This window comes from Parastagonospora nodorum (genome assembly GCF_000146915.1).
Source record: "Parastagonospora nodorum SN15 chromosome Unknown scaffold_1, whole genome shotgun sequence".
In the NCBI taxonomy this organism is placed as follows: Eukaryota; Fungi; Ascomycota; class Dothideomycetes; order Pleosporales; family Phaeosphaeriaceae; genus Parastagonospora; species Parastagonospora nodorum.
In genome coordinates this window covers 2406802-2431515 of record NW_001884549.1, presented here as the reverse complement: position 1 = coordinate 2431515, position 24714 = coordinate 2406802, and the positions used below count along the sequence as shown (strand labels likewise).

The window sequence follows — 24714 nt, the reverse complement described above, 5'->3', positions numbered from 1 at the left end:
AGTACTTCTTAGAACTAAGCTATAGAGAGCATTTACTATACTAGAAAGCAGAAGGCTAGCGCTGTATCTAGTTTATTACTATATATAGTAACTAGCGCTAGTAGAGAAATAAGCTAATATAGTAGCGCTAGCCTAGTTAAGCTAGCTGCCTAGATAATAGTCTCTAGTATATAGAGTTAGAGTAGTCTATCTAGAAGTTGCTGCGTTCTCTAGTAAGTAATGCCTAGCGTCTCTGCTATAGTACTACTACTATAGCGCTAGTTACTAGACTTCTAAGTATATTAGCTATAGTAGTTATATACTATATATTGCATAACTTACTAAGCTTATCTAAACTACTACTACCTAAGCGTTCTACTAAGTAGAAGACGCTATAACTGCTTATAGAGAAAAATAAGTATATATGCTAGCTTGCGTAGATACGTTTTATAGAATTAGTATAGGTTATCTATTTTGCATATCTTATAGAAATTGCTAGAGTAATAAATCTCTCTAGTTTACCTTAGCTATAGAGTAAAGTTCTACTATTATATCTTAGAAAGTTAGATAAGGTTAATATATAGTAAAAGCAGAGTATAAGGCGCTTTAAGAAGTAGTAGTAAGTCTATCTTATAGTTACTAGTAATATAGCTGCGCTAACTGCTATGCTGCTAGCGCTAGAGAAGATAGTAGAGAATATTATAGTAATATACAGAATTACTTTAGCTTCTATAATATAGCAGCTAAAGTCTTATTTATCTTACTAACTTCTAGTAATATTTCTCTTTGCTAGTTTTCTAATACTAATTATATACTAGTAAACTTGCTGTTAATAGAATTATCTTTAAAGCTAGAAGAAGAAACTAGCGCTAGTAGTAGAGATATTAGCGCTACTCTATCTTTTCTCTTATCTATAATAGGCTCTAAGTTATTTTATTTATCTACTATAGTAGCCTTTATTACGCCTATGTTCCTAGTAGATAGCGTATAAAGGTTAGTAAAAAGATAATAAGTAGAAGTTAGAAAGAGGCAGAGAGTTAGCCTTCTATACTTTAGTAAGCTTTAGTAACTAGGCTTTATAGCTTATAGAGCGTAGCAGTTTATAGTTCTAATGCTGCGTTTAGAGTTTAGGCTATTTAATAATCTGCGCTTAGTTCTAGTAGAGTTATTACTAATACTAGCTTTCTAGACTATAGTAGCGCTTATAAAGAGAGATAAGAGTAATACTAAGAGAACGTAATAGCTATAGAGTGCTAATTTATTAGATGCTTTAGCATTACTTCTAATTATATAAGAGAAGTCTTATATATTATCTAAAGCTTATTACTCTCTTAAATACTAATAAGCTTACTTTAGTAAACTTTAGTAAATATAAGTCTCTACTAGAGCTAGTTCTAGTTAGCATATAGCTTTCTTAATAGAGAGAAGAATTCTTATAGTATCTATAGAATTAGTCTATCTCTAGAGAAGCTACTACGCTATAGATAATATAGTTAGCGCATAAGATATTAAGTCTCTTAGCTCTAAAACTATAAAGTAGTATAGAGCTAGAACTAAGTTGCTTAATATAGAAACTGCTAGCAGAGAAGCTAGTAAGAGGTCTATAGCAAAGTAAATACGCTTCTTATCTTCTATTATACTAGAAAGGTCTAGTAAGAGTTCTCTCTTTAGAGTATGCTAGCGAGTAGAGTAATGACTAGATATAGCTAAAGTTCTATGCTAAGGCAGTTTAGAGTAGCATCTATATAGATATTCTTCTTACTAGTAGATATACAGCTAATATAAGGTAAGTAGTTCTATATTTGCTAGAAACTGCTGCATAGTATTTCTAAGAGTAGCCTTAGCAGCAGACTTATTAACTGCAAAGAACTAGCAGTATAGATAACCTAATTCTAGAGATAATTTATTGCTAGGTCGTTGTTACTGCGCTAAGTCTTTCTAGGTTAGCAGATTATAAAGCTATATAACTATCTAAATAACTAAGATAATACTAGAACTAAGAAATAACTAATATTCTAAGCTGTTGCTTAGGAAGCTAATAAGAGAATATATAGTAACTCTTAATATTACTAGAAGATCTAGCAAATTATACTATATGCTAGTAGCAAACACTAATAGCGTGCGCTCTAAAGTAGATCTCTTAGCTAGAATGCTAAGATCTGCAGTAGCTAGACCTATATAAGCCTATAGGCTAAGACTATATTTGCTAGAGCTCTCTATACTTAGTATAGACTAATCTAATTAAGTAAAATAACTTATAAGTTATAGTGTTAGTAGATAGTTAATAGTTAATAGTTAATAGATTTTAGTTGCTAAGAGAGTATTTTAATATTTTTAGAAATTACTATATGCATATTTACTTACTAAGTTACTTTCTATATAGCATAACGTAGCTTAAAGAGCAAGACCTAGTAAAGTTATTTATATTTATAATGCTAAGTTATTTTCTAATAGCGTAAATAGTAGCTACTTAATATAAGGTTGCTACTAGTAGATATGCATTATATAGTTTTACGCAGCTAGTAATATTATTAGCGTAGGTTAAAGGCTGCTGCGCTTATTTAGATATACTATAGACTATCTATTATATATCTGCGCAGCTGCTAAGGTACTATAGCGTAGAACTAGAGAGTAGAGGCTAATAGTAGATATTTAGTTCTTAGCTAGTAAGTATATAAGTAGAAGCGCATAAGAGCGCATTATAATAGATAATTACTTTGTTAAGAATAGGTGTTGTAGCTAAGCAAACTTAAGAGAAAAGATTGTATTAATTACTGCTCTTCTAATATATTAGAAGAGCTAGCTTAAATATACAAACAGATCACAGAGAAACGTTAGTCTATTTTCTAAGCTTAGTTAGCTTAGTTATGTAGATTAGTACTTTACTATTCTTATATATTAATACTGCGACACACTCTCTATCTTAATTGCTCTATTTAATTAAGATAACGTTACGCAGTGTGCATATAAATAAGCTATTACTCTGCTTCTGCTCTGCTCTAATCGCTTAATTAGTAAGCGTCTATTTATTATTGCATTATTATAGAGATTAGTTAACTTACGCATTTAGCCTTAGCGCGCGCAATATTAACACCTTGCTCTGCGCCTTATAATCTTTTAACATCCTACTACCTAGCTTTAAGAATTTAATCTGCTAACTATAGCTCTAGTAAGTCCTACTAATTAAGAGGTAATTAAGTATCTTGCGCGTACTCTGCATTGCAATTACCTTAAACTCTAGGCTATTAGTTATGCTAACTTAGCTATTTTGTAGCAAAAGAGAAAAATAGCTACTCTAGCGCAGAAGAAGAACCTTAAGAACGCTTACGCTGCTTAGTCCTCTAAGATATTAGATTTAAAAAGCACGCGCGCCTTAGCTTAAATTAATTAGTAGAAGTTAGCTTCTAAGAAGAGCGATCTAGCTCTAGATACTCTATTAAAGCTAGTTGCTAGGGCACTCTATAAGAGCTCTTGCGCTAATTGCATCCTTAAGTAGTTAAGCAACTTAACTAAGAATAAGCTTAAATATGTTAATAAGAGTAGTAAGTTAAGTTATTGCGCTGCCTGCAACTCTAAGTAGTATATTCTAAGGCATATTTCTTATCTTATTTTAGTTATCTCTTATACTAATTATACTATAGCATTAATCTCTTTGTAACTAAGACGATAGCTTTATATAACTACGCTATAGGCAATACAGCAACTATAACTATAAGTAATCGTTAATCTTATTATAGCAGCGTTGTACTAATCTTTTGCAGACTTCTAAGTATACTAATAAGTAAAATAAGCTTATAGACGAGGTCTGTAAGTATATTGCTAGTTATAATAAGCTGTCTAGCTTTAAGCGTAACTAATCTAAAACTGCTGCATCTAATCTAATCTCTAAGCGCGCGAAGAAAGCTGCGCTACTTACGCCTTTATAACTCTATTCAGATCCTTTTAGTTAGAAAATAGGCTCTAATAGAAAGTTACTCTTAATAGATTTAACCTCTTTAAAGGTGTCTGCCTACTAGGCCTCTATTTAAGATAATAAGGAGAAGGATAAGACTATAGTGCCTGCTAGCAATCTTTCTAGCTTAAGCTCTAGTTCTCTAGGATCTAAGCGTAGTAAGCAGGCTAAGCCTTTTAGTTATAAGACTAATGTACTTAATAAGCTGTTTAATAATAAGAGCGCTTTAACCTTAGCTAGCTTTAATCTTAACGCTCTAGTCGCTTTTAATAACTAAATAGGTTATATTAATATCTCTTTTAGCGTAAATAAGAAATTAATTCGTTCTAGTTATGCTGCTTCTTCCCTAACTAGCTTAAGCTGCATCTAGTAGCTCTGTTTAGTATTCTACTAATCTAGAGTTAAGTCTTTCTTTAAGTAGCTTGCGTAAGCCTGTTTGTCCTGCTCCTCTTATGCCTAAAAAGGCGCCTAGAGAGAAGAGGAGGAATAAGGCTACTCTAACTAACCTTTATAGATTAAATTCTTCTTTTTCTCGCAAGGTAGTAGGCTTAAGTAGATTAAACAGCAGCCTTTATAGCACTAAGCTAATTATTTTAATCTCTAAGCCTTCTAAGTTACCTGCTAAGCAGATCCTAGATGCTGCTAACGTTTAAAACGCTCTCTCTATAAGAGCGCAGCATAAGCTTCTATCTTAGTTTAAGCAGAAATTCTTATTTAATACTCTGCCTATTATTATAGGCAATACTAGATAGGGCACTATTAATCTAACTAGCTCTAATCTAGTAATAACGATTAGTAACAGTAAGGCTAATCTTAAGTTATTAAGATTAGAAGCTTAGGTAAGAGAGCTTAATAGGCGTGCTACTAAGACTTAATCTAGTCTTAAGAAGATTAAGAAGGCTAAGGCTAACGAATTAGCGCGCTTAAAAAAGCTTTATATTAAATAAAGAAGAGCGCTTTGCAAAGGATAAGGCTAATTAAGAGGCGCATCTAAAAGACGTTCCTTAAGCTGTACTATAGTTAAGTCTATTAAGACTAGTACTGCAGCAAAGCCTTATAAAGATTAATTAAAGTGTCCTACCTTTAGAGAGACTAGGTAAGATCTAATTTGCTCTTCTTTCTAAACTTCTTAGCAGTCTTAGCAGCTTTCTAATGCTAATTCTTAAGTTTCTAGATTAGTTAAGTTAAATCGTTAGCTTACTGCTGCTGCCTAGAGTTAGAGTGCTTATAATAATTAACTAGCGCTAACTCCTCCTACTTCTAAGTTTAGTAGTAGCAATTAAGCTAACTGTAGTAGTGCTGCTACCTCTTTAACTAGTAGTAAGAAGGTTACGCTACCTAGTTCTACTACTCTATAGCCTAATCTATTCTCTTTTAAGCTTTCTTATATAACTAACTCTAACGCTAACCTTTTTCTTATTGCAAATTTAGTAGATTGCTCTAGCTATAGCTACGCTAATTGCTACTTATTAGATAATGAAGATGCGCGTTACTTTAAGCAGAGTAATAAGCTTTCTTTCGTTCTACATAAGGATAAGGTGGAGTAAGGCAAGAGAGGCATCTTAATTACTATAGAGTTACTAGAGATTTACTCTCTACTGCTTTAGATATTTATAATCGCTACTACACCTTAGCTTAACCTAATCGTAATAAGCGTCGTGCTTCTATGCTTTTTATTATAGAGGATTTGCTGCATCTTATGCAGATAGCTTTAGACCTTCTTAACTAAGTATCTTAGTTTAATATTCTTACTATTAAGCAAACTTTTCCTTTCTTAATACTTTAGGCGTAGTTCTCCTTACTTCTTATATAGATATGCTAGATTAAACGATCTTTTTAGAGTAGTAGGTAGTTAAAAAGGCCTCTTTTTACTCTACTTAAGCTTTCTTAGTCTTAAAGGCTCTTTCTAATAGTAATTAAACTAATGCTATTACACCTTATTACTATTAACTATAACTAATCTAACTATATCCTTTAAGGTTTAAAAGCTGCTTAAAGTAATTAAATTATTAATAGGTAAGAGCTTTAGTTAGTCTATCTGCTAGCATTTCCTTTATTAGCAAGTACTCTACTAAGAATAACTCTTTTGCATGTTCTTATCTAAGCTATATATTTTATATATTAACATATTGAAGACAGGTAGTAATTTGCTTATTTTAACTAATAATAAGTCTAATTATTTGCTAGTTATTACACTAGATCTTCTATAAATCAGCCTAGATTAAATATAAGTTTATTAAAGAACCTTTTTAAGGCAATAGTTTCCTTTGTAATATGCTTAAGTGCAATAAGCTTAGCTTTAGTTATAGAGGTTGTTACTATACTTTGCTAAGCAGCTTTTTATAGAATAGCTTCTCTAAATGAGCATAGCTATATATCTATAAGATAAGCGCTAGGTAATTAAGTTATCTGCAAATAATACGTCTCTACATATTATAAAGTTAGAACTATTATAATTGCTGTATTAGATCGCTTCCTATCGTATATAATATAGGTATATGATAACTTAATTAATTATGCTTATATGCGTTTAGCTAGAATTAGTTAAGTAGTATAATAGCTTTAATACTGCAAAAGCTACGTCTAGGCGCAGCATTATTGTAGTGTATAATGCTAATCTAACCTTTTCCTAGTAAAGCTTAACTTCTTGCTTAGTAGCTTCTTCCTTAAACTTTTTAAGCTCTTCTAATAGTAGAGAAGTAGCTAGAAAGGTTCTATTAATTAAGTTAAACTTCTTTGCAATCTTCTTAATGTAGGTATTGTGAACTAGCGTAATTATTCTCTTATATCTTAGTTTCTAACGATCCTTATGCCTAAGAACTACTCTGCTAGCTCTTATTCTTATATCTTATACTTTATAGTAATCTTAATCTACAGATCTTTTGCAAAAGCTTCGCAAGCCTTATAATACAGCAAAAGGATATTATTAACGTAGAAAAGTATTAGAACTTTCTTATCTTTATTAAAGAAGAGGCAGAGTTCTTCTTTTAATAAGATAAGGCCTAATAATTAGAGTGTTCCTAAGAACTCCTTATACTATAGCAGTAGTAAGTCTCTTATACTATAAAGTGCTTAATTAAGCCTAACGCATATTCTAGGTTTCCTAAAACTGTTAGGAAGCTTATACAGCATAGAGTTCTCCTTTATAATTATTGCATTAAGGAATACTTCTATTACGTTATTTTATATAACTTCTAGATTAAAGTAAGTAGCTATAGCTATTGCTGCTTAAAACGATCTTACTGCTAAGGTCGCTGCGTAGGTCGAATTAAGTAAGTCTTTTTCTTAAAGATCTTCTTATATAACTATACGTGCTTTGCACTTAAGCAGCATACTATCTTAATTAAACTTATAGGTTCAAACCTACTTTAACAGGATTAGTTAGATTATTGCTTCGCTTATTAGCTAAATTATCTAGATATCTTTCTTACAAAGCTATTTAATCTCTTATCTTATTACAGCTTTAAACTACACCTTATATTTATATTAGAGAAATTGTTTCTAAGTCTTAGGTAAGTCTAAAAGCTCGTTTTAGTATAGTTAGGTTAACTTTAGTGTTTAATTAGTTAGAGTAGCTGCTATAATTACAGCGTTTATAGATTTATAACTCTTTTAATTATTCTATACTCTTCTTGCGCCTAGCAAGAAGATATTCTAAAAGTTAGCCTATAAACTATTATTATTATCTAGATTAAGCAATTAGTGCATATACTCTAGTACCTGCCACTCTCTATCTAGTTATCTTAATTACTATCTCTTCTCCTTCTGCGTAATAGCAGGTAGATACTTATTTCTTAATTATTTTCTAGCGCTTTGCCCTTATTATCTTTAGCTTATTCTCTAAGTGCGCAGAGCTTATAGCTCTATTGCATCTATGATTAGAAGTAGTCGTTTGCTACAATTGCTAGCGTGCTTAAATAAGTAACTAATCTGCTTTATCTAGAGTGTTTAAGTTAAGTCCTCTAGGTTAAGTAGCAGAGCAGGTAATACGCTGCAGTATTACTCTCTATAATCTAATCTAATTACTAAAGCAAGACAGGCTAGCTCTACTAGCTAGATATATCTGCTGTTAGCTGTCTCCTTCTATACTTTAAGCCTTAAGCTCTAAGTTTCTCTCTATATTATCTAGCTTAGGTGTAGATTCTAGAGTTGCAAGCTAATTTTAATCTTTTAGAAGTTCTGCGCGAATTCTTAGTTAATTGCTAGCTATGCTATTATCTTGCGCAGTTTCTTCCTGCATAACTCTCTAATCGTTTAGTTAGCTAGCCGTCTAATTAGTTTATGCACTTAGTTTATCTCTAAGATTATTTCTAGTATCTCTTCTAATCTTATTAGTTTGCTGCTCTTCTAGGTATAATCTATCCTTAATAAGGAGGCCTAGATTATCTAGCTCGCCGTTGTGTAGAATATTAGTAACCTTAAGCGCTAATTTCTTTTCTATATTCTTATCGTTCTTTCCTTAAAAGAAATAACTTTTGTTAAACCTAATATTACAAGTTGTAATAACCTAGTTAAGCAAAGAGATCTATATTCTATAGATATTTAAAGCTTAATAGCCTACTAAGTATCTAATATAACCTCTAGGATTAGTTTTAAAAAACCTATGTCTTATACTAGCTGCCTAATCTAAATTCAATAGATAAGCTTAATAGCTATATGTATATATACTACTCTAATCTAAGCGTAGATTAGCTGTTCTTAATTAAATAACTGCTAGTTTGTAGTATCGTAAAGTATTATTAAAACTAGGAATTAAGAACCTTATTTAGTAATTAATATCTATGCAGTGCTGTTAAGCTTATTCTATAAAGCTAAGCAGCTGCATCTAGTATCTCTAGCTAAAGCTTATTAGGCAGATTTACGCTTATGCGCATCTTTATTGCCTTTGTAATTATTTTCTATCCTGCACGCTTAGCTAAGCTATTTAGCTTATAAGTATAAGATAGAGTAGCTTTAATAGCGATTCTATTTTTATCTGCTTATTCCTTAAATCTTAATTATCTTCTCTACAGTTACGTTGCCTAATTACTGTCTTAGTATATCTCTATAATTAAAAGGTTGTATTTTGTTCTTACTCTCTAGTAGTACCTTTTAATAACTTTTATAATCTTAGGCAGCGACTTTAATAGAAGATTATTATTCTTAATCTTTCTAGAATAATTATCCTTTATTAGCAATGACTATTGCTCTTCTAATTATTCTAAATGCATATTAAATAGGTCTTATAAGATCTAATAGAAGAGTTAAGATAATCTCTCTTTTAGTCTTCTTAAGATTACCTGTAAGGCGTATGCTGTTGCATAATATTTATAATTAATCCTTCTAATACTAGTGATTTTAACGTTTTATGCATATTTAGTTAGAGCCTGCAGTGCCTTCTATCTAAGATAACCTAATCGTTAGTGCTATATTTGCTTATTATTACTTCTATTTTGCAGATAATATAATCTTAGCATAGCTCTTCATAATAGTAGAGACTAGAGAATAGAAAGACTTAATTAATTCTAAGAAGTTAAGGTTATACTTCCTAATAAGCATATAGAGTAACTTATTCTTAGATAGGTTACTATATTAGAGAGTTCAATCCTAACTAGTATACTAGACGTTTCCTTAATCTTAAAGTCTTGCTTCTAAGATAATATTAAGGTAGAAACCTTTAATAACCTTTACGTTAGTAAGTATAAGGTCTACTATATATAGCCTACTTAGTCTAATTATAAGGTTTCTTATAATCTAAGTACTAACACTATTAATAGGTAAGTATTAGGTTTCTGCCTTAACGTACTCTCTATTTATAGCCTTAATAAATATTCTCTTTTTAATTAGACTGTGATTATTTACTAAGTAGACGCATACTCTACTATTAAGGATTATAGATTAGTGCAGTAGGTGCTAATTAAAAGTAGTGCTATAGACTTCTAGTAACTCTTTTATAAAGAGAGTTAGATTAATTAAGCTTACTTAAATAGCAATAGAGTAATCTTTATCTAATCTTTTCTTTCTTAGAGTAGTAGACTAACCTAACTTTTTAATCTATTTACAGAGATCTTGCTATTTAGGCTTATTATACTATTCTAAGATCTTTTTCTTATCTACATCGTTAAGCTTAATTAGATTGCTAGGGGCTAATTCTATTACTGCTGTTTAAAGCTTAAGACAGGTAATTAGTTTCTAATAATAAAACTTATCTAATTAGAGCTTTTGCAGGTAAGACCTAATGCATAGGCATACTTTTAGGCCTTTTTTAGTTTTTCTAGTTAAGCTGTTTTAAGCAGTTTGCCTATTTAGAGTTAGTACTGCAAAGATTAATAGTCTCTTTTCTTTTCTAGCGTTTCTAGATTGCTCGCTTAGCATAGCGTTAAACACTATAGCAATATTATCTACATGATTATATCGTTCTTTCCTAGAGATGCTCTTTTTATAACTTCTACTCGTTTCTGTTAGGCTTATTCTAGAGCGTATTTCGCTATAATTGCCTTAAGAAAGTTAGTAAGAGCAATAGTCTCTTTAACTTCTAGGACGTTATATGTCTAAGCTTAGGCATAGAGAGTTTGCTATTTATTAAACTACTTCTCTAGCCTAATCCTGCTATGCTTAGCTTTATCTAGGTAAGCTTAGTACTCCTATCTAATTTAATTCTAAGTTATAGCCTTACTTAGGGCTAGCTAATCTTTAAGCAGTTTAAGTTGTAATTAGAGGCTTAAGTTATCTGTTTAGAAAAGCCTAATTTGTACTAGCTTAAGAAGGTCTAGTAAGACTGTTTTTATAATCTAGTCTTAAAGATTTGCAAGTATAGTAGCTTTTTAAGACTATTTAGCAGTAAGAACTTTCTATTATTAGACTCTCTTATTATAGTTGAGCTAACAAAACTTCGTAGGCTTTAATATCTTTAATATATTCTTATAAAGACTTTTCGTAATTAGCTTTCGCTTATATTAGTAGCTCTAGCAGGAGGATCCTTTAGCTTAACTAGCTTAGTAGATAATCCTAGGTATAGAGGAGCGTTATTAAGAAGATTAGGTTGCAATAGGCTATCTAGATTAACATAGTCCTATATTTGCTTTCTAATAGCGTAAACTTTAAGCTAAATGTACTATGCTAGCTAGTCTTTATAAGCTTAAAGAGTAACTATAGAAGAAAGTTTTGTCTAGTCTGTTTAGTCTATTTAGACTAATATCGTTAGGATAATTTAAGAGGTTTAAGAGGAATAAGAGTAGTAGAATAATTAATTTAAGTACTTAGCAAATATAAGATGCACAGTAGAGAATTAACTCTATAATTCTATAGCGCTGAGCTTATAACTGTTGTAGCTGAGCAAACTTAAGAGAAAAGATTATATTAATTACTGCTCTTCTAATGTATCAGAAGAGCTAGCTTAAATATATAAATAGATTATAGAGAAACGTTAGTCTACTTCCTAAGCTTAGTTAGCTTAGTTACGTAGATTAGTACTTCACTGTTCTCGTGTATTAATACTGCAACAATAGGTTTATTTAGAACTTAGTCTATAAACTTTCTAATAAGTGCTGTTAGTGCTCTTTAGTATCGTAACTAATAATAGCGTTGTAACTCTAGGCAGCTAGTAGCGTAGCCTTTTATTTCTTAAGAGACTAGAGATTATAGATCGTATAGTTCTTAAGCTACTATTTAATATAGATAGTGCATAGGCATATATTGTTAGTAATGCATATATTATCTAATAGGCTAGCTATCTTAGGTTCTTTAGGCTATATACCTACGCTAAAGCCTTAGCCTTATAGCGTAGAGCAGAATCTCTATTATATACTTAAACTTTCTAGCTAGAATAGGTATAAGTTAGGTTATAGTTATAGATATTTAGGTTATAGTTAAGTATATTATATAATAGAGTTAAAGTTAAAGTTAAGTATTATATAAGCAAAAATTTAATAATTTTTTTTATTCTCTAAAGCATCTATACTACTAAATTAAGTAATTTAGAAGATTAAATTTTTGCTTACATAATACTTAATTATATAGTTAAGTATTATATAATAAAATTAACCTAGGTTAACCTAGACTTAACTTTCTTATATAATACTTAACTTTAACTTATATAGTCTTAGCATTAACTTAACCTTAGTTAACCTATACTTAACTATACCTTAACTTATACCTATATATAAGTTATCTATACCTATTTGCTAGCCTGTAATTAGGCTTAAGGCGCTAACAGAAAAGTCTCTAAGTATAGGCGCAGCCTATATCTTAACAACTCTCTTACTTAAGCTCTAAGGTCTTTAAGCAACGTAATGCATCTTAACTAGATTTAGGTAGTTAGCGCTACTACTAAATAAGAGCCTTTTTAAAGTCTAGATATCTCTCTCTTGCAAAGATTTCTAAGTAACGCATATTAAGATAGTACTGCTTACTAAGATCTATCCTCTATTAAGGCAAAGAGCTTATTAAAACTCTAAATTTAGGTACTAAGAAGCTTATATTTAGTATTATACTAGTTATGCTAGTTAGCACTAATACTAAATAATAGCCTTTTTAAAGTCTAGATGCCTCTCTCTTGCAGACGTTCCTAGGTAATGCATGTTAAGACAGGACCGCTCAATGAGGTCTATCCTAAATTAAGTCAAAGGTTTTATCAAAACTCCGCTAGTGCGCGCTTCTGCCCTACGGATAAGCTCTGAAGTGCCTTGATATACGGCCAATGTGCTCGAAAGCGCTATGCTGTGCGTCTGCTAATCACTCTTCAGCTCTAGTCGTAAACATAGTGAAGACAGAAAAAAAATGTACTACAGGAAAAGCACCGGAGGAGATTTCCGCGAACTAAAGGGAAAGTTTGGGAATAACTACCGCAAATGATCCGAAGCAACTAACCCTAGGTAAGCGAGGCCAACGACACTGAATACTATACTATCTATACGTACGAACCCGGGCTCCGAGGTCTCGGGTCAATCCTGGCTATCGATAAGCTTGGCTTCCCTGAGTTTACGGGGTACTAACGGGCTAGCCCTCAGTCTGGTGGACTTGGGCATATCTTATAATTTCATGCGCTGGCCTTCACCTCCCCTGCAGCCTGTAGATGCCTGCCTATGTATCTATCTGCTTGCGTAATATACGACGAGGCTGCTCCTATTGAAGTGTAGCTGAGTTTATTGATTATGCCCATAGGTCTCTCTGCACTGTGAAGCTTATAACGCTGTATACAGGTATTTGAGGGCTGACACCTAGGTAAGATGTGAATATCTTACTTTCTTGGAACCTGCTTGGACCCGGGGTTACTGATGATAATGTTCCCGCTAGGATCTTGATCTTGTCGGCGCTTCTTAAAAGGATATAGCGTAGAAGATCTATACGCTGATTGTGAAGGCAGCTCGTAAACGCAAACCCTAAACAAACTAACTGCGAGTCATTAATAGAACATACACGGTGATATCCGTAACTATATTTATTGTGTAGGGAAATGGTCAATCTCCGTAAACGTATGATCATAAATCCTTGGAGGCTGTCTAGCATAGCAGCTAACAGCGAAGAGATGTGCAAAAGATACGCAAATGAAAGTTAAGCTATCACTTCACTTCTACGGTGTCTGCACTTCATAGCAAGCAAAGGCAGACAGATTGGGAAGCTTCAACCGACTGCAAGTCCCTACTGTAAGGGCCGAATTAATACGAGAATTAAATTGGCCGAGCAATTACTCCAGAACTCTGCTTACCTTCACAGCCTTCATGGCTGATCCGAGCGCTAACTTAGCCAGGCGGCTGCTCCGGAACGCTGCGTACCTTGACTGCAAGCTTCATGACCAATAAGAGTGTTGAATTGATCGGGAATTTGCTCCGGGCCTTTCTTTAGCGCAGCATGACAGACGGCCCGAGTATAGAAAGTACCGCAAACGCAACCACGATGGCCTGAGACTCTGTGATGGCCCCATTTGACTGTTTAAAACGAGCGCGCGTTCGGTCAGCGCTGCCAGTAGGAAGTAATGCCGATTGCTACAGTGACGGGTTGCTGCTTGTATAAGCAGTAGAGAGTAGAGCTGCTACATTACTGCCGAAATTGCTCACCAATGTTCCCCTCGATCGCACTGAGGGCGAAAGTTATGGTCGCTGTACCTTCAGCTAAAATCTCCACGCAGTCGGAAACAACATGTGTTCCTCTCTATCTGCCACGTGCAGCGCGCACTCAGCATTCGCAAAGAGCCCACAGCACTTCTGATGCAAGAGACCTCCAGCGTTCTCTCCTCTAACTCATTGTTTACTAGAGGGACCGGAGAATTATTACGGCAAGGCTTGTGCGATACTCAGACCTCTGTATCTGGACCTTGATCTTGTTAATCTCTGTCTTTAGGTAGTTGTCATGCAAGCTCTCCATAACGGGGACTGTTTTGAAGGTAAGAGAGGATACGAAGGCGGAAGGTAGAAGGCACTTAGTCCTGGTGCTTTGCTGCTTATTACAGAGCAATGACACCATCTAGGAAGCTGGCAGCCCCGGGCGAGAGGGGAGATGTGGGCGAGTGGAGGGTTCAGGAGCCTGGAGTGGTCGTGGCAGATGTCGTAGGCCCATCAGCCTTCTTCGGGGGCAGCTGGAAGTTCTACCTGGTGTCAGCATGTCTCCAGCATCGTGCGCATCTTGGAGACGCCTGACCTACCCTACCTACAGCCCGTCTCCTCAAGCCATGCGCAAGGCCGCGGCGGGTGGGCGCCCGCGCATGCCAGGGCGCATTGGTGGCATCCACATGCACGCTGAGGAAGTCCTGCAGCAGCATGTTGACGCGCTCGCAGACTACTATGGGGAATTTTTAAGCTGATCGAGGTCGCGCCTCTGCCCCATCATGATCAAGTGGTCCTTATTCCCATGGTGGAAACGTCTCGTTTATTTGCCTGATCTCGTTGGACACTCTCGACGCCGATGCCGACCTCGGTTCTAGCCGTCCCCGCTTGATGCAGCCGCCACACCTCGAACGGGATAGCTGGAAATTCGTCATTGACGGCAGCTACGATCTTGGGAGTTATATAATGCCAACGCCGCGCTGCGCAGATTTCGGAGCTTTTGCTATTTCATGTGAATCAAGGGCAACTGCCACACACCCTCGAAACTGCAGGCCGGAATTGAAGGAGCCCTTTGCGCGGGAGAACTAGCCTCTTCGGAATACTGCAGTGGAATGACTCGATGCATCAATTCCGACAATAATCTGCCATATAAGAGCTTGGCTGCGCCTGCGTGTAAAGGCCCATAGGTAACAAAATGTCGACCACATTTGACCTGGTGGAGGAAGAGAAAGAGCCCGCTGCAGGTGGCTCGACTTCTACAGAGGAACATGTCGTCTCGAGACCGACATCGGCACAAGATTATGGACAACTGGACATGGAAAAGCAAGAGCATGGTATCCATGAAGAAGCAGAAAACGATCGCAATCCTCTCTCTCGAGCAGTCACAACAGACTCCGTCATCCCTCCCCCACCTGACGGCGGCCTCCATGCATGGCTCAAAGTCTTTGGTGGCTTCTTCATATACGTGAACATCTGGTGAGTCTCCCACACTTCTCTCCACAACACCATACTAATCCTCCCAGGGGCTTTACACTGACCTATGGCGCCTTCCAAGCCTACTACCGCAACACCCTCCTACGCAATGAGACTCCCTCCGCCATATCCTGGATCGGCACCGTTCAGGCCTGGCTGCTCATTTTCATCGGCGTCATGTCCGGCCCCTTATTCGATCTAGGATATTTCCGCTCCATGCTCATCGTCGGCAACTTCCTCGTCGTCTTCGGCATCATGATGCTTTCCCTCAGCACCACCTACTGGCAAGTCTTCCTCAGCCAGGGCCTTTGCATGGGACTGGGTGCGGGTCTGCTGTACATCCCCTCACTGGCGCTGGTGGGCGTGTGGTTCGATAAGAAAAGAGCACTCGCGCTCGGCATTGTCATGAGCGGCATCGCCGTCGGCGGCGTCATCTACATCATCATGTTCGACCGCCTCACCAAGTCCGCTGGCTTCCCCTGGGCAATGCGCGCTATCGGCTTCGTCGCGCTCGTCGCTGCATGCTTGTCTATCCCCGCGCTCCTCTCTGGCTCGAAGATGCTCGCCACGAAGCGCAAGGCGAGAGCGCTGTTTGACAAATCAGCGCTACATGAGCGCTTGTTTCTCATCTTCACGGCTTGCAGCTTCTTCACGTTCCTCGGGTACATGGTGCCGTACTTCTACATCCCGACGTACGCGCGCGAGCGCCTGGGCTCATCGGACAGCTTGTCGCTGTACATGCTTGTATTTGCGATTGCGGGGAGTTTCTTCGGGCGGCTGACGAGCGGCGTGATTGCGCATTTCGCGGGCGCAATTGTGACGTGGATTCTGTGTGTCTTTGCGAGTGGCGTGTTGGCGTTGTCATGGATCAGCATCGAGAAGGAGAGCACGTTCATTGCGTTTTCGATTCTTTGGGGTGAGTCTGCTCCTCTCAAAGCATTCATTCCTTCGCATGACACAAATGTACTAACCACCCTTCAGGCTTCTTCTCCGCCGCCCTTGTCACCGTGCCATCCGCTGCCTTCGCAAACATCACGCCCGATCTCTCGCGGCTGGGTACGCGTCTGGGTATGTCGTGGAGCGTATCGAGCATTGCTTCGCTGATTGGCGCACCCATTGCTGGTGCCTTGCTGAAGAAGAAAGACGGGCGGACGGATTTCATCGGCGTGCAGGTGTGGTCTGCAGTGTGTTTGATGCTGGGTACGATGTGGTTGGTAGTGTTGTATGTCGTCACTGTGCGCACGCAGAAGAAGGGGTGGAGAGTGTGATGGGTGTGGTTGCTGGAGAGGATTACAGCAATGACATGACGATGCCGATGCTAGAATGCTTAGTGTGAGACGCTTTCTCTCCGTGTTGGTAATCGAATCGTTGTCGAAGCACGGCGTGTTGTCTAGGAGCAATTTCCAGAACATTTCCATCGCGTCGTACAGCCGCGAAGAATGGCACGACTGTTTGACGCTATGTTGGGCTATTTCGGCTTAAGGTTTTCGCTTTTCCTTTCGCTGACGGTGATCGTTGTCGAAGCAGAGTGTTTACCCAGCGACAGCTCCCATGACAGTGTCATCGCGTCGCACAGCCGTTTGGCCTCGCTTGCAGACCGGGTCTTTGGATTTCGTGTCGGACGAGGAAAACGCAGGTACGCAACATCTCCGTGGGCATCTGAAAGTATCCATTGTCAGTGATGCATGTGGTGGGCTTGATGTGGAGCACCGGACATGCAGGCTTAGCTCATGCTGTACCATCACCGTTACCGGGCAGGCACGACTGAAACAAACTGCCGTGATTCGGATTGGTATGTCGAGGCTTGAAACCAACATTCAGGAACCGTGCGATCAGCACTCTTAGGGAACCTGTTCGCGACGATCTCGGGATGTGGAGAGGGAGTGACAGTCATTGACTAGGGGCTTTTGGCTGCCCTTGACAGGGTTTGTCATTTAGGTACGGTTTCCGATGGCTGTGTTCATAGAGCCTTTGCGACTGGCTACAGTCTGCGATGTTTGTGTTCACGGAGCCCACGCTTGCTGGGCAGAGTCTTTGAGGCTCAGATTCGGACGGCCCTTGCCAGTCATGGACCATCCCTCCTCGGATCACGCGGAGATACAAGTATCGAGTTTCAGACGAAGCAGCCAATGGTTATACAGAGCATGGGTAGAGACTTATGGCAGCTGCCACTAGCATGTCTTGCATTGTAGCTATTACGAGTTCATTACTGCGCATGCTGCAAGGCTAATTGAAGTGAGCGATGTCGTGGACATGGTGTAACAGCGGAGACATGGCCAGGGTGGATGTGTGCCCTAATGCATTCCAGATTAGTGACCTTGTCGTGGTGTCATGCCATAGCTCTAAAACACATCAGGAATGTCGTTACACCTCTAAAGTGCGCCATCACGCCAAGGATCTCCAGTGTGCGACGTTTGATCTTAGCAGGATCATTAACCTCTCCGACATTCGTTCCGCAAAAGGAGCCAACGTCGATGGGTGTACGGTATGCTCATGTCCAGTACACGTGTAGAGGTGGGCCGTGATTTGGGTCTGAAGCTGTTCTCGACCCTGAGCATGCGGTCCATTACGTGTTGTGTCAGAAAAAGACGGACTTGTCTTGCTGAGCCCTGCCTTCCAAATGGCCGACGTGGATTCATGATATCTAGCCTCCGAAGAAGTCCGCCGTGTTTAGGTAACTACACTATAGGCGTCCGAGGCTATGAGAGGCTGGCCACACAATACGATGGAGGAGGTCTTGAGGCTACTGGACGCCCTCTGCCAGAGGCGATACGATGTGCAAGCGCCCTGTAGCGCTATAGTGTCTTCCCACATCGCTAAGCGCCTGGGCCTGTCGGCTCCGACAGCGAAGCTATGTGGCTTCGGTGGCACATGAGTGGAAGTGACAGGATGACCCACGAGCAAATAGCGGCGCATCGGATCACCGGGTGGCTGTTCATGAGCGTTTGGTGTGAAGGAACAAGCTGCGCACGGAAAGCGGTTGATGTAATAGCATGTACAAGGATGTCCACATGAAAAGCAAAATGTACCCCTGTTTAGTGCAGGCCGACCCATCAGTGCGGAAGAGATAGTGAGCGAGTGCATCTAAGATAACCGAGAAAAACCAACTACGCCCCCTGTCCCGGAAAACTTTCCTCTTTACTTCACGAAAACCAAACACACGCGCCGGCCGCCAACCGTTCTGTACAATGCTCCCTGAATGTTCCCTGCTCAACACCGTAAGCAATCCGACAGCCTGGGACACCTGACGCCACCAGCCGTAGCCAAGCCACGTTAATGATCACATAACGACGCGACTGGATAACGAAATGAAGGAATGTTAAACTACAGAATCTAAGCTCGCTAATACTGCTCGCTGTCAACAAGGATCTAGTGGGTCGTGCACATAGATCTTACCCTGTACATGTCAGATCCCACAATTAATGGCGCAGCCTGTCCAACAGCCGTCGTCTCTTTATCCATACGAACACTGAGCGTCATACCCATGTGCTCCACCCTATTCAAGCAGTAAGCCGCTCTCTCGGCAAGGTCTTGAGATCCGAATGTGGCAGTCGCTAGCCCCTTGAAAGCGCCGGTGCGGGTATCTCGGAGTAGCTTGTAATCCACGGGCTGACCGACAGTAAGAAGCAGACTGTAAAGGTCCGATGATGTACACTTGTAGCTCAAGTTTTGCAAGAAGATGCCTCGGGCTTCGGTCAAAACAGCCCCGTGTCGAACGTTGACCGGCATTCCATATGTGTTGGCGGAATAGACGGGCATTTGAGTTGGTGGCGCATAGCCCGGGTACATGGCCGGAATGTTGTAGGGTTGTGTCGTAGCGTATCCATACCCGTAGATAGGTTGGGCAGACACGTATTGTGGCGCTGTTGTTGGGGGGTATGTGGCTTTTACGCCGCCTGTCAGGTGACTGACTCTTCCCAGGTCAATTCCACAGCGACCTGCGGAATGGTTCCCGTCGGGCACTTCCAAAAATACCGTAGAGCAATTGCATCTGAGGATGCGAAATCCCTCGCTACTACGACATGTCTCCCATACATGCACCAACATGCCCTTCGACCTCGAGTAGGTTTCTGCACATTGGATGTTAGTTATGACTACAGTTCACAGCTGAGGGTTCAAGACATACTGTAGGCGGTATCTGCATCTTCTTTGTCTCTCAGTCTGGCCCAGCCTTGCATTTCACCGCGACGTTGACTTTGGCTGGAGTACACATCCACCCAACCTGGCTGCTCTTTGACCACTTTCCGAATGTGATCCTTGAACTCTTGCCATCCTGTCAAATAAGATGCACTGCGGGTTGAACCAGATATGACCAGCAGAAAGTCGCCATCTCCATCCTTCCAGTTGTTGCTGTAGGACATCGTGGTACACGTAAATGTCTGCGTAACGAAAACGATCCGACAGGTTGGTTGGTCCGGAATATGGAAGCACGTGGAGTCGAAATATAGCTGAGGCGTGTAGCTGAAGCTAGTTGCGCAAGATCCGAAGGAAGGATAATAATGTCCGGGGGGAATGGATGAGCGATAGTTAAGACTGTCTGGTATTTGAGGCAGGTACGACCAGGTTATACTTATAGTTGTGTAGTGAGGTTGCAGAAGGAAAAGGCTTTTTGGTTCATTTCAAGTCGGAGGAGACGTGCACACTACAGTGTATGGACCGTCGCCAAGCGCTTGTGCTGATGACTGAGTGGATGTATAGCTTCCCGTCATATGCTATGGCAAAGACCAATGAGGTGTCCCTGCTGTGATGGCAACTATGTTCTATCCGGACTAGTCTAGAGTATGTCGTCCCGCTTCCCCGGTGATGTGATTAGCCCTGAACTTCCCAAGAGGCCGCAGATATTTTGGGTGTTACACCTAGATCCAAGAAATCAAGCGACCATTGGCTTCGGGCAGCAAGTTCGCAAGACCGAAAGCGTGGGGTGTACATCATCGCAGCTAGCATTGTGTAGTTTAGCGTGCCAAGAGGATCTCAAACGTGCCCTTGCATGGGCCCTAAGATCGATCAACTAGACAGTTTTTGGCGTGTATCTGCAGCTGAAATGCAATCTGGTTCAGGTGTTGGGTACCGATCGGCTGGGTGTCCGTGTGCTGTTGCCACCATTTTGCGCCCCTTGCACCGGCTGGGAAAAGCACATCTGCATGCAATTCATTCCCGTAAGGCTACAATGGACAAACCGAAATTTATCGGAGAGGTGCCTTATGCCAGACAACTGAACATGATGCTTTTATCGAAGCCACTGACAATACGGGTGTGTTTCTGATGGCTTACTTGAAGGCACATATTGGTCCATCACTGCTCGTGGGGTTGGATCCAACGTCAGCGATATCAGTCGTGAGCCGAGAAGGGAATGCCACTAACCACCAAGAACACTTCGCAGGACATATGGCGGGCTTGTCGTACCTGCCCTTTTTGTGTGATTAGGAGATAATGAGATGTCAGATGTGATTGGAAAGGCGCATCGCTAGGCTTGCCAGATGATGAGCTTCTGATCGAAGCCTCCGCTGATAAGGTACTCGCGCTGAGCATCGACCCCGGAAGCGCTCTCTCGAGTGGAACCCAAGGTCCCAGCCCAAAGACACCGAAGTTTCGAACCCAGATCATGCCCTTCTAAAGATGCCATGAGTTTGCCCGTGTTCGCTTCAATTCCGCGGACCAGACCATCGTCCGAGCTGACGTAAACCCCAGAGCCATCGGGCCGCCAAACTAACCTTGGTGTCGAATACTGGGTTTGTGGCGCAAGCGTCGAGACGCTCACTATAATCGCAGCTTCTTCCCGGTCTTGCACCAAGAGCTCGGCCCGGGCCTGGGAGGCTTGCGTGACGGTCCCACTTGGGCCTGTCGCAGATACGGCGTCAAGTAGAGATGACTGGTTAGTGGGTACAAGTAGCTTCACTATTAGCAACTTCATGTGGGGTGTCGTTGATGTGGCGACTGCAATCAAGGATGGATCGGTGGGACAAACTTGTACATCCGAAGGGGTAAAAGCAATCCAGGCATTGGAATGAGGTGCAAGGTTTTGCTTCCCGAGAAAAGTCAACTCCGGAGACTCTGAGCTAGGGACAGCATAGAATTGTAGGAAGGTGGAATCGCGACGGGCTACAAGGAGTATCGGTGTTCCGTCATCCAATGAAGTGACGAATGCGAGTGTCTCCGGGATAGTGGGTAGTAACAATTCTGCCCTCGGTTTCCCAAGCCGCGCAGTATCGACATCAGAAACGATCTCGTAAAAGAAGACTTTCGAGTCCCAGCCCGCACTTGCAACCATAACCCGCTCGCCATCCCGACGACAGGCCAGTTTGACAATGTATTTCGAATGGTCTTTTCTTTCATCGACAACCTCGTTTCTGACGGTATCATACAGGCTGAGTCGTCCAGACATTGACGCGGTAAGTATTAGATGCTTGTTTATCGCGATCATGTCCAATATAGGCGAGTCGGTGAAGTTTGAATACGAGTGCGCGACCTCGTATGTGGAAGATGCAGGATTTAGTAAAGACAGCTTTCTATCTGCCGTCGTGACGGCAATGTAAACCTGAGGATGCACTGTTGCACCAAGTGACAGCTCAACAACACACACATGGAGTATATTAGACCGGCTCGGGAGTGAAGAAACAACACTCGGTACAGATGGTGCGCTTTCTGACCAACCACGATTGTTGTCGTTCAAGCTGAGTTTTTCGAAGCTAAGGCTGGTGTCGAAAGTCTTCTTCTCTTGCAAAATCGATTCAATGGTGACGGAGTCACTTGGATTAGCCCCAGTATCCGCAGGCAGACCGGCTTCGGCGACAAAGCTGTTCAATGTCTACGACCCTGTAAGCGATGATATTCAGGCTACCTCATGATGTTATCCGAACCTCAGTAAACCCATTCGATCTCAGGTAGCGCGCGATCAACTCCGCTGCTGATGGAAGCATGATGCGGGAATGAGATGAACTTTTGCTCTGTAGCAGTTGAGACCACTTTACAAAAGGATGTGTGATGATGTAGAGGATGGATACGTCAGGTGTGGAATATCCCACAATGTCCTTATCGATAACATTAGCGCCGCCACTTCCAGAAAAGTTCTCACAGCAACACCGCGCAGCAAAAAGTCTGTGGTAGAAACTTTACAACATGAAAGTCAGTGAAAAGCAAAGGAAACATAGAATCTCATTCGCTCATGTTCAAGTAGGACCAAATTATCACTCGCCAAGATCTTACCCATCAACTTGCCGCATTACAGGAAGCCACAACAGACCGACCATATAGCATACCTCATCGGCTGGAGCTTGCAAAAGTCTACAAGCAACTAGGATATCCTGATCTTGCTGCTAGTGATGCTTATAAAGCGCTTCTCTTGATAGACGAAGTAGTGGAAGAAGGCGAGTATCACGAAGAAGCCATCGAAGCAGCCAGGGACGACTATATTTCGGAAGTGCTTGCTCAGCTATCGGTTGAAGAAGAAAATGAATCAAAGGAAGAAGAAGGTGCTGTAAGATGGGCTCAGACAGTTTGCTCGATTACTGCGTATGTAAGCAATCGTGTCATCAATAGTCGAAGCGTTGATCTGTCTGACTGAGCCAGTTATGACATTCTGATTGGGTGTCTCCTAGACTGTGGGAGTTATCGCAGTGCTTTCGACTACATCGCTCGCGCGCAGAAAGCGTTTCCCGAAAACACAATATTCCAGAAGCACGACGGGGACTTATCAAGCAAAATTTCTAAGTTCTTCGCGGCTAAAAGCTGGAACATGAAAGATGTAGAAATTGACGACTACCCAGAGAGAGGGCTCGTACGCCGCGAGCAGTATCCATGGAACCATCATGAACCGGACCGCTCTTCTGAAGAGTGCTTGGATTTTCTCAATGGAGAGATGGCAGGTATAGCCCCAAAGCTAGAGGTTAAGATCACTGAGCTGCCTCTACTTTCCACTGAAACATCAGAGGCCTCGCAAATCAAACAGCTAGGAGTGTTCGCAAAGGAAGATATACCTCCTGGAGAACGCATTCTGGAGGAGAAGTCACTTTTGACCTCCATCTCAAGATTGCACGACCACTATTGCGACGCCTGCAGTCTCCAACTACCAACTACCCAAGATACCTCAGCGGGTGGACATGACGAAATTGTCTCGTGTGACGAGTGCAATGTGGTCTTCTTCTGCTCCATGGAGTGCCACGATCTAGCTCAGGACAGCTACCATCCTTCACTGTGTGGTGTCAGTGTAGAACAAGGCAAAGTGTCCGCGAGCGAAGCCGCAGATGCTCTTTATACTTCACTTTTGGTTCGAGCATTGGCACTGGCAGAGACGCAAGGTTTGCATCCACTAGAGCTCAAAGAGATTCGCTACATCTGGGGTGACTATCACGGCCAAGACTTGGACAAAATTTGGAAGGCCAATGCGGATGGTCAGCTTACAGATGCATTTGCAGGTATACCACAAACACTCCCCTTCTCTTTCAAGAGCAACGTTCTTGCACCATTGCATATGTTAGAGAATATGGAAGTCAACATCTTTACGCAAAGCAACCGCTACGACACTTGGGTGTTCAATACCATCTTTGCGAAATTGCGAGGCACGGCATCGGCTCGACAAGGTCTAGATGGCCGACCAGAAACTGGCGCTGTCCATCCCATGTGGTGCCTTGCAAACCATAGCTGCGATCCCAATGTGGCATGGGCATGGGACGGCAGCATGAGACTTTGGACCCGCGAGAACCTAGTTGAATGGAAGGGAAGGGACCCTAGCACACAATCTGGCATCAAGAAGGGCGAAGAAGTGTTCAGCCACTACTGCGATGTTAGGTTACCAGTGAAGGAACGACGGGAGTGGGCTGCTGGAGCTTTAGGTGGAGCCTGCGTCTGTCCTAGATGCATCTGGGAAGATCAGAAGTCTCGCATCGTTACAAGCACGCAATGATACCGGACTCCTGACCAGGTCGAGAACGATTTGGAATCCAACAAGCCGTCCGGGGCTTGCAACGGACGCGAGCGGATTGCACGTCTTGCAGACAGTAACACAAATTTTCCGTCGTACAGCCTCCTTCCAGTTTTGTCAAGTCTTTAGTCACAGTTTGTAGTAAGAGCTATCGTATGGACTTGAAAAGGACGGGGGATGCTCCGTACGACCGTAGCGAACCCGCGTTAGCCAGACTAGGATGTCATTGCATGCCCCATGTGTGAAATCGCATACTGGTCTTGCCCTTGACAATACTCCACTGACAAAATCATGACTATGCAGGAATCACCCGTCCGATTCTGCACCAACCTTGCCCAGGCTCTGGCCGGCTAATGCCATTACGACCCCACATG

At 40.9% G+C, this 24714-nt stretch overlaps 6 protein-coding genes across 6 annotated transcripts; 2 read left to right on the top strand and 4 right to left on the bottom strand.

The window, feature by feature from the left end:
• Positions 1-13148: 13148 nt before the first annotated feature.
• On the bottom strand, positions 13149-13631 carry SNOG_01096 (hypothetical protein; the record flags this gene model as incomplete). Its single annotated transcript, XM_001791701.1, has 2 exons — positions 13149-13226; positions 13617-13631. The coding sequence occupies 2 exons, from the start codon at positions 13629-13631 to the stop codon at positions 13149-13151; spliced, it is 93 nt and encodes a 30-aa protein (XP_001791753.1).
• Positions 13632-14423: 792 nt separating this feature from the next.
• Positions 14424-14666, bottom strand: SNOG_01095 (hypothetical protein; the record flags this gene model as incomplete). The annotated part of the gene is made up of 2 exons (XM_001791700.1): positions 14424-14492; positions 14550-14666. The coding sequence occupies 2 exons, from the start codon at positions 14664-14666 to the stop codon at positions 14424-14426; spliced, it is 186 nt and encodes a 61-aa protein (XP_001791752.1).
• Positions 14667-15295: 629 nt separating this feature from the next.
• Positions 15296-16691, top strand: SNOG_01094 (hypothetical protein; the record flags this gene model as incomplete). The annotated part of the gene is made up of 2 exons (XM_001791699.1): positions 15296-16339; positions 16405-16691. Exons 1-2 carry the CDS (start codon positions 15382-15384, stop codon positions 16689-16691), a joined length of 1245 nt encoding a protein of 414 aa, XP_001791751.1. The 5' UTR covers positions 15296-15381.
• A 2033-nt stretch (positions 16692-18724) lies between these two features.
• Positions 18725-19784, bottom strand: SNOG_01093 (hypothetical protein; the record flags this gene model as incomplete). Its single annotated transcript, XM_001791698.1, has 2 exons — positions 18725-19493; positions 19550-19784. 2 exons carry the CDS (start codon positions 19782-19784, stop codon positions 18793-18795), a joined length of 936 nt encoding a protein of 311 aa, XP_001791750.1. The 3' UTR covers positions 18725-18792.
• A 1103-nt stretch (positions 19785-20887) lies between these two features.
• Positions 20888-22340, bottom strand: SNOG_01092 (hypothetical protein; the record flags this gene model as incomplete). Its single annotated transcript, XM_001791697.1, has 2 exons — positions 20888-22228; positions 22281-22340. The coding sequence occupies 2 exons, from the start codon at positions 22338-22340 to the stop codon at positions 20888-20890; spliced, it is 1401 nt and encodes a 466-aa protein (XP_001791749.1).
• Positions 22341-22446: 106 nt separating this feature from the next.
• SNOG_01091 (hypothetical protein) lies at positions 22447-24322 on the top strand (the record flags this gene model as incomplete). The annotated part of the gene is made up of 3 exons (XM_001791696.1): positions 22447-22516; positions 22620-22932; positions 22990-24322. The coding sequence occupies 3 exons, from the start codon at positions 22447-22449 to the stop codon at positions 24320-24322; spliced, it is 1716 nt and encodes a 571-aa protein (XP_001791748.1).
• Positions 24323-24714: the final 392 nt, after the last annotated feature.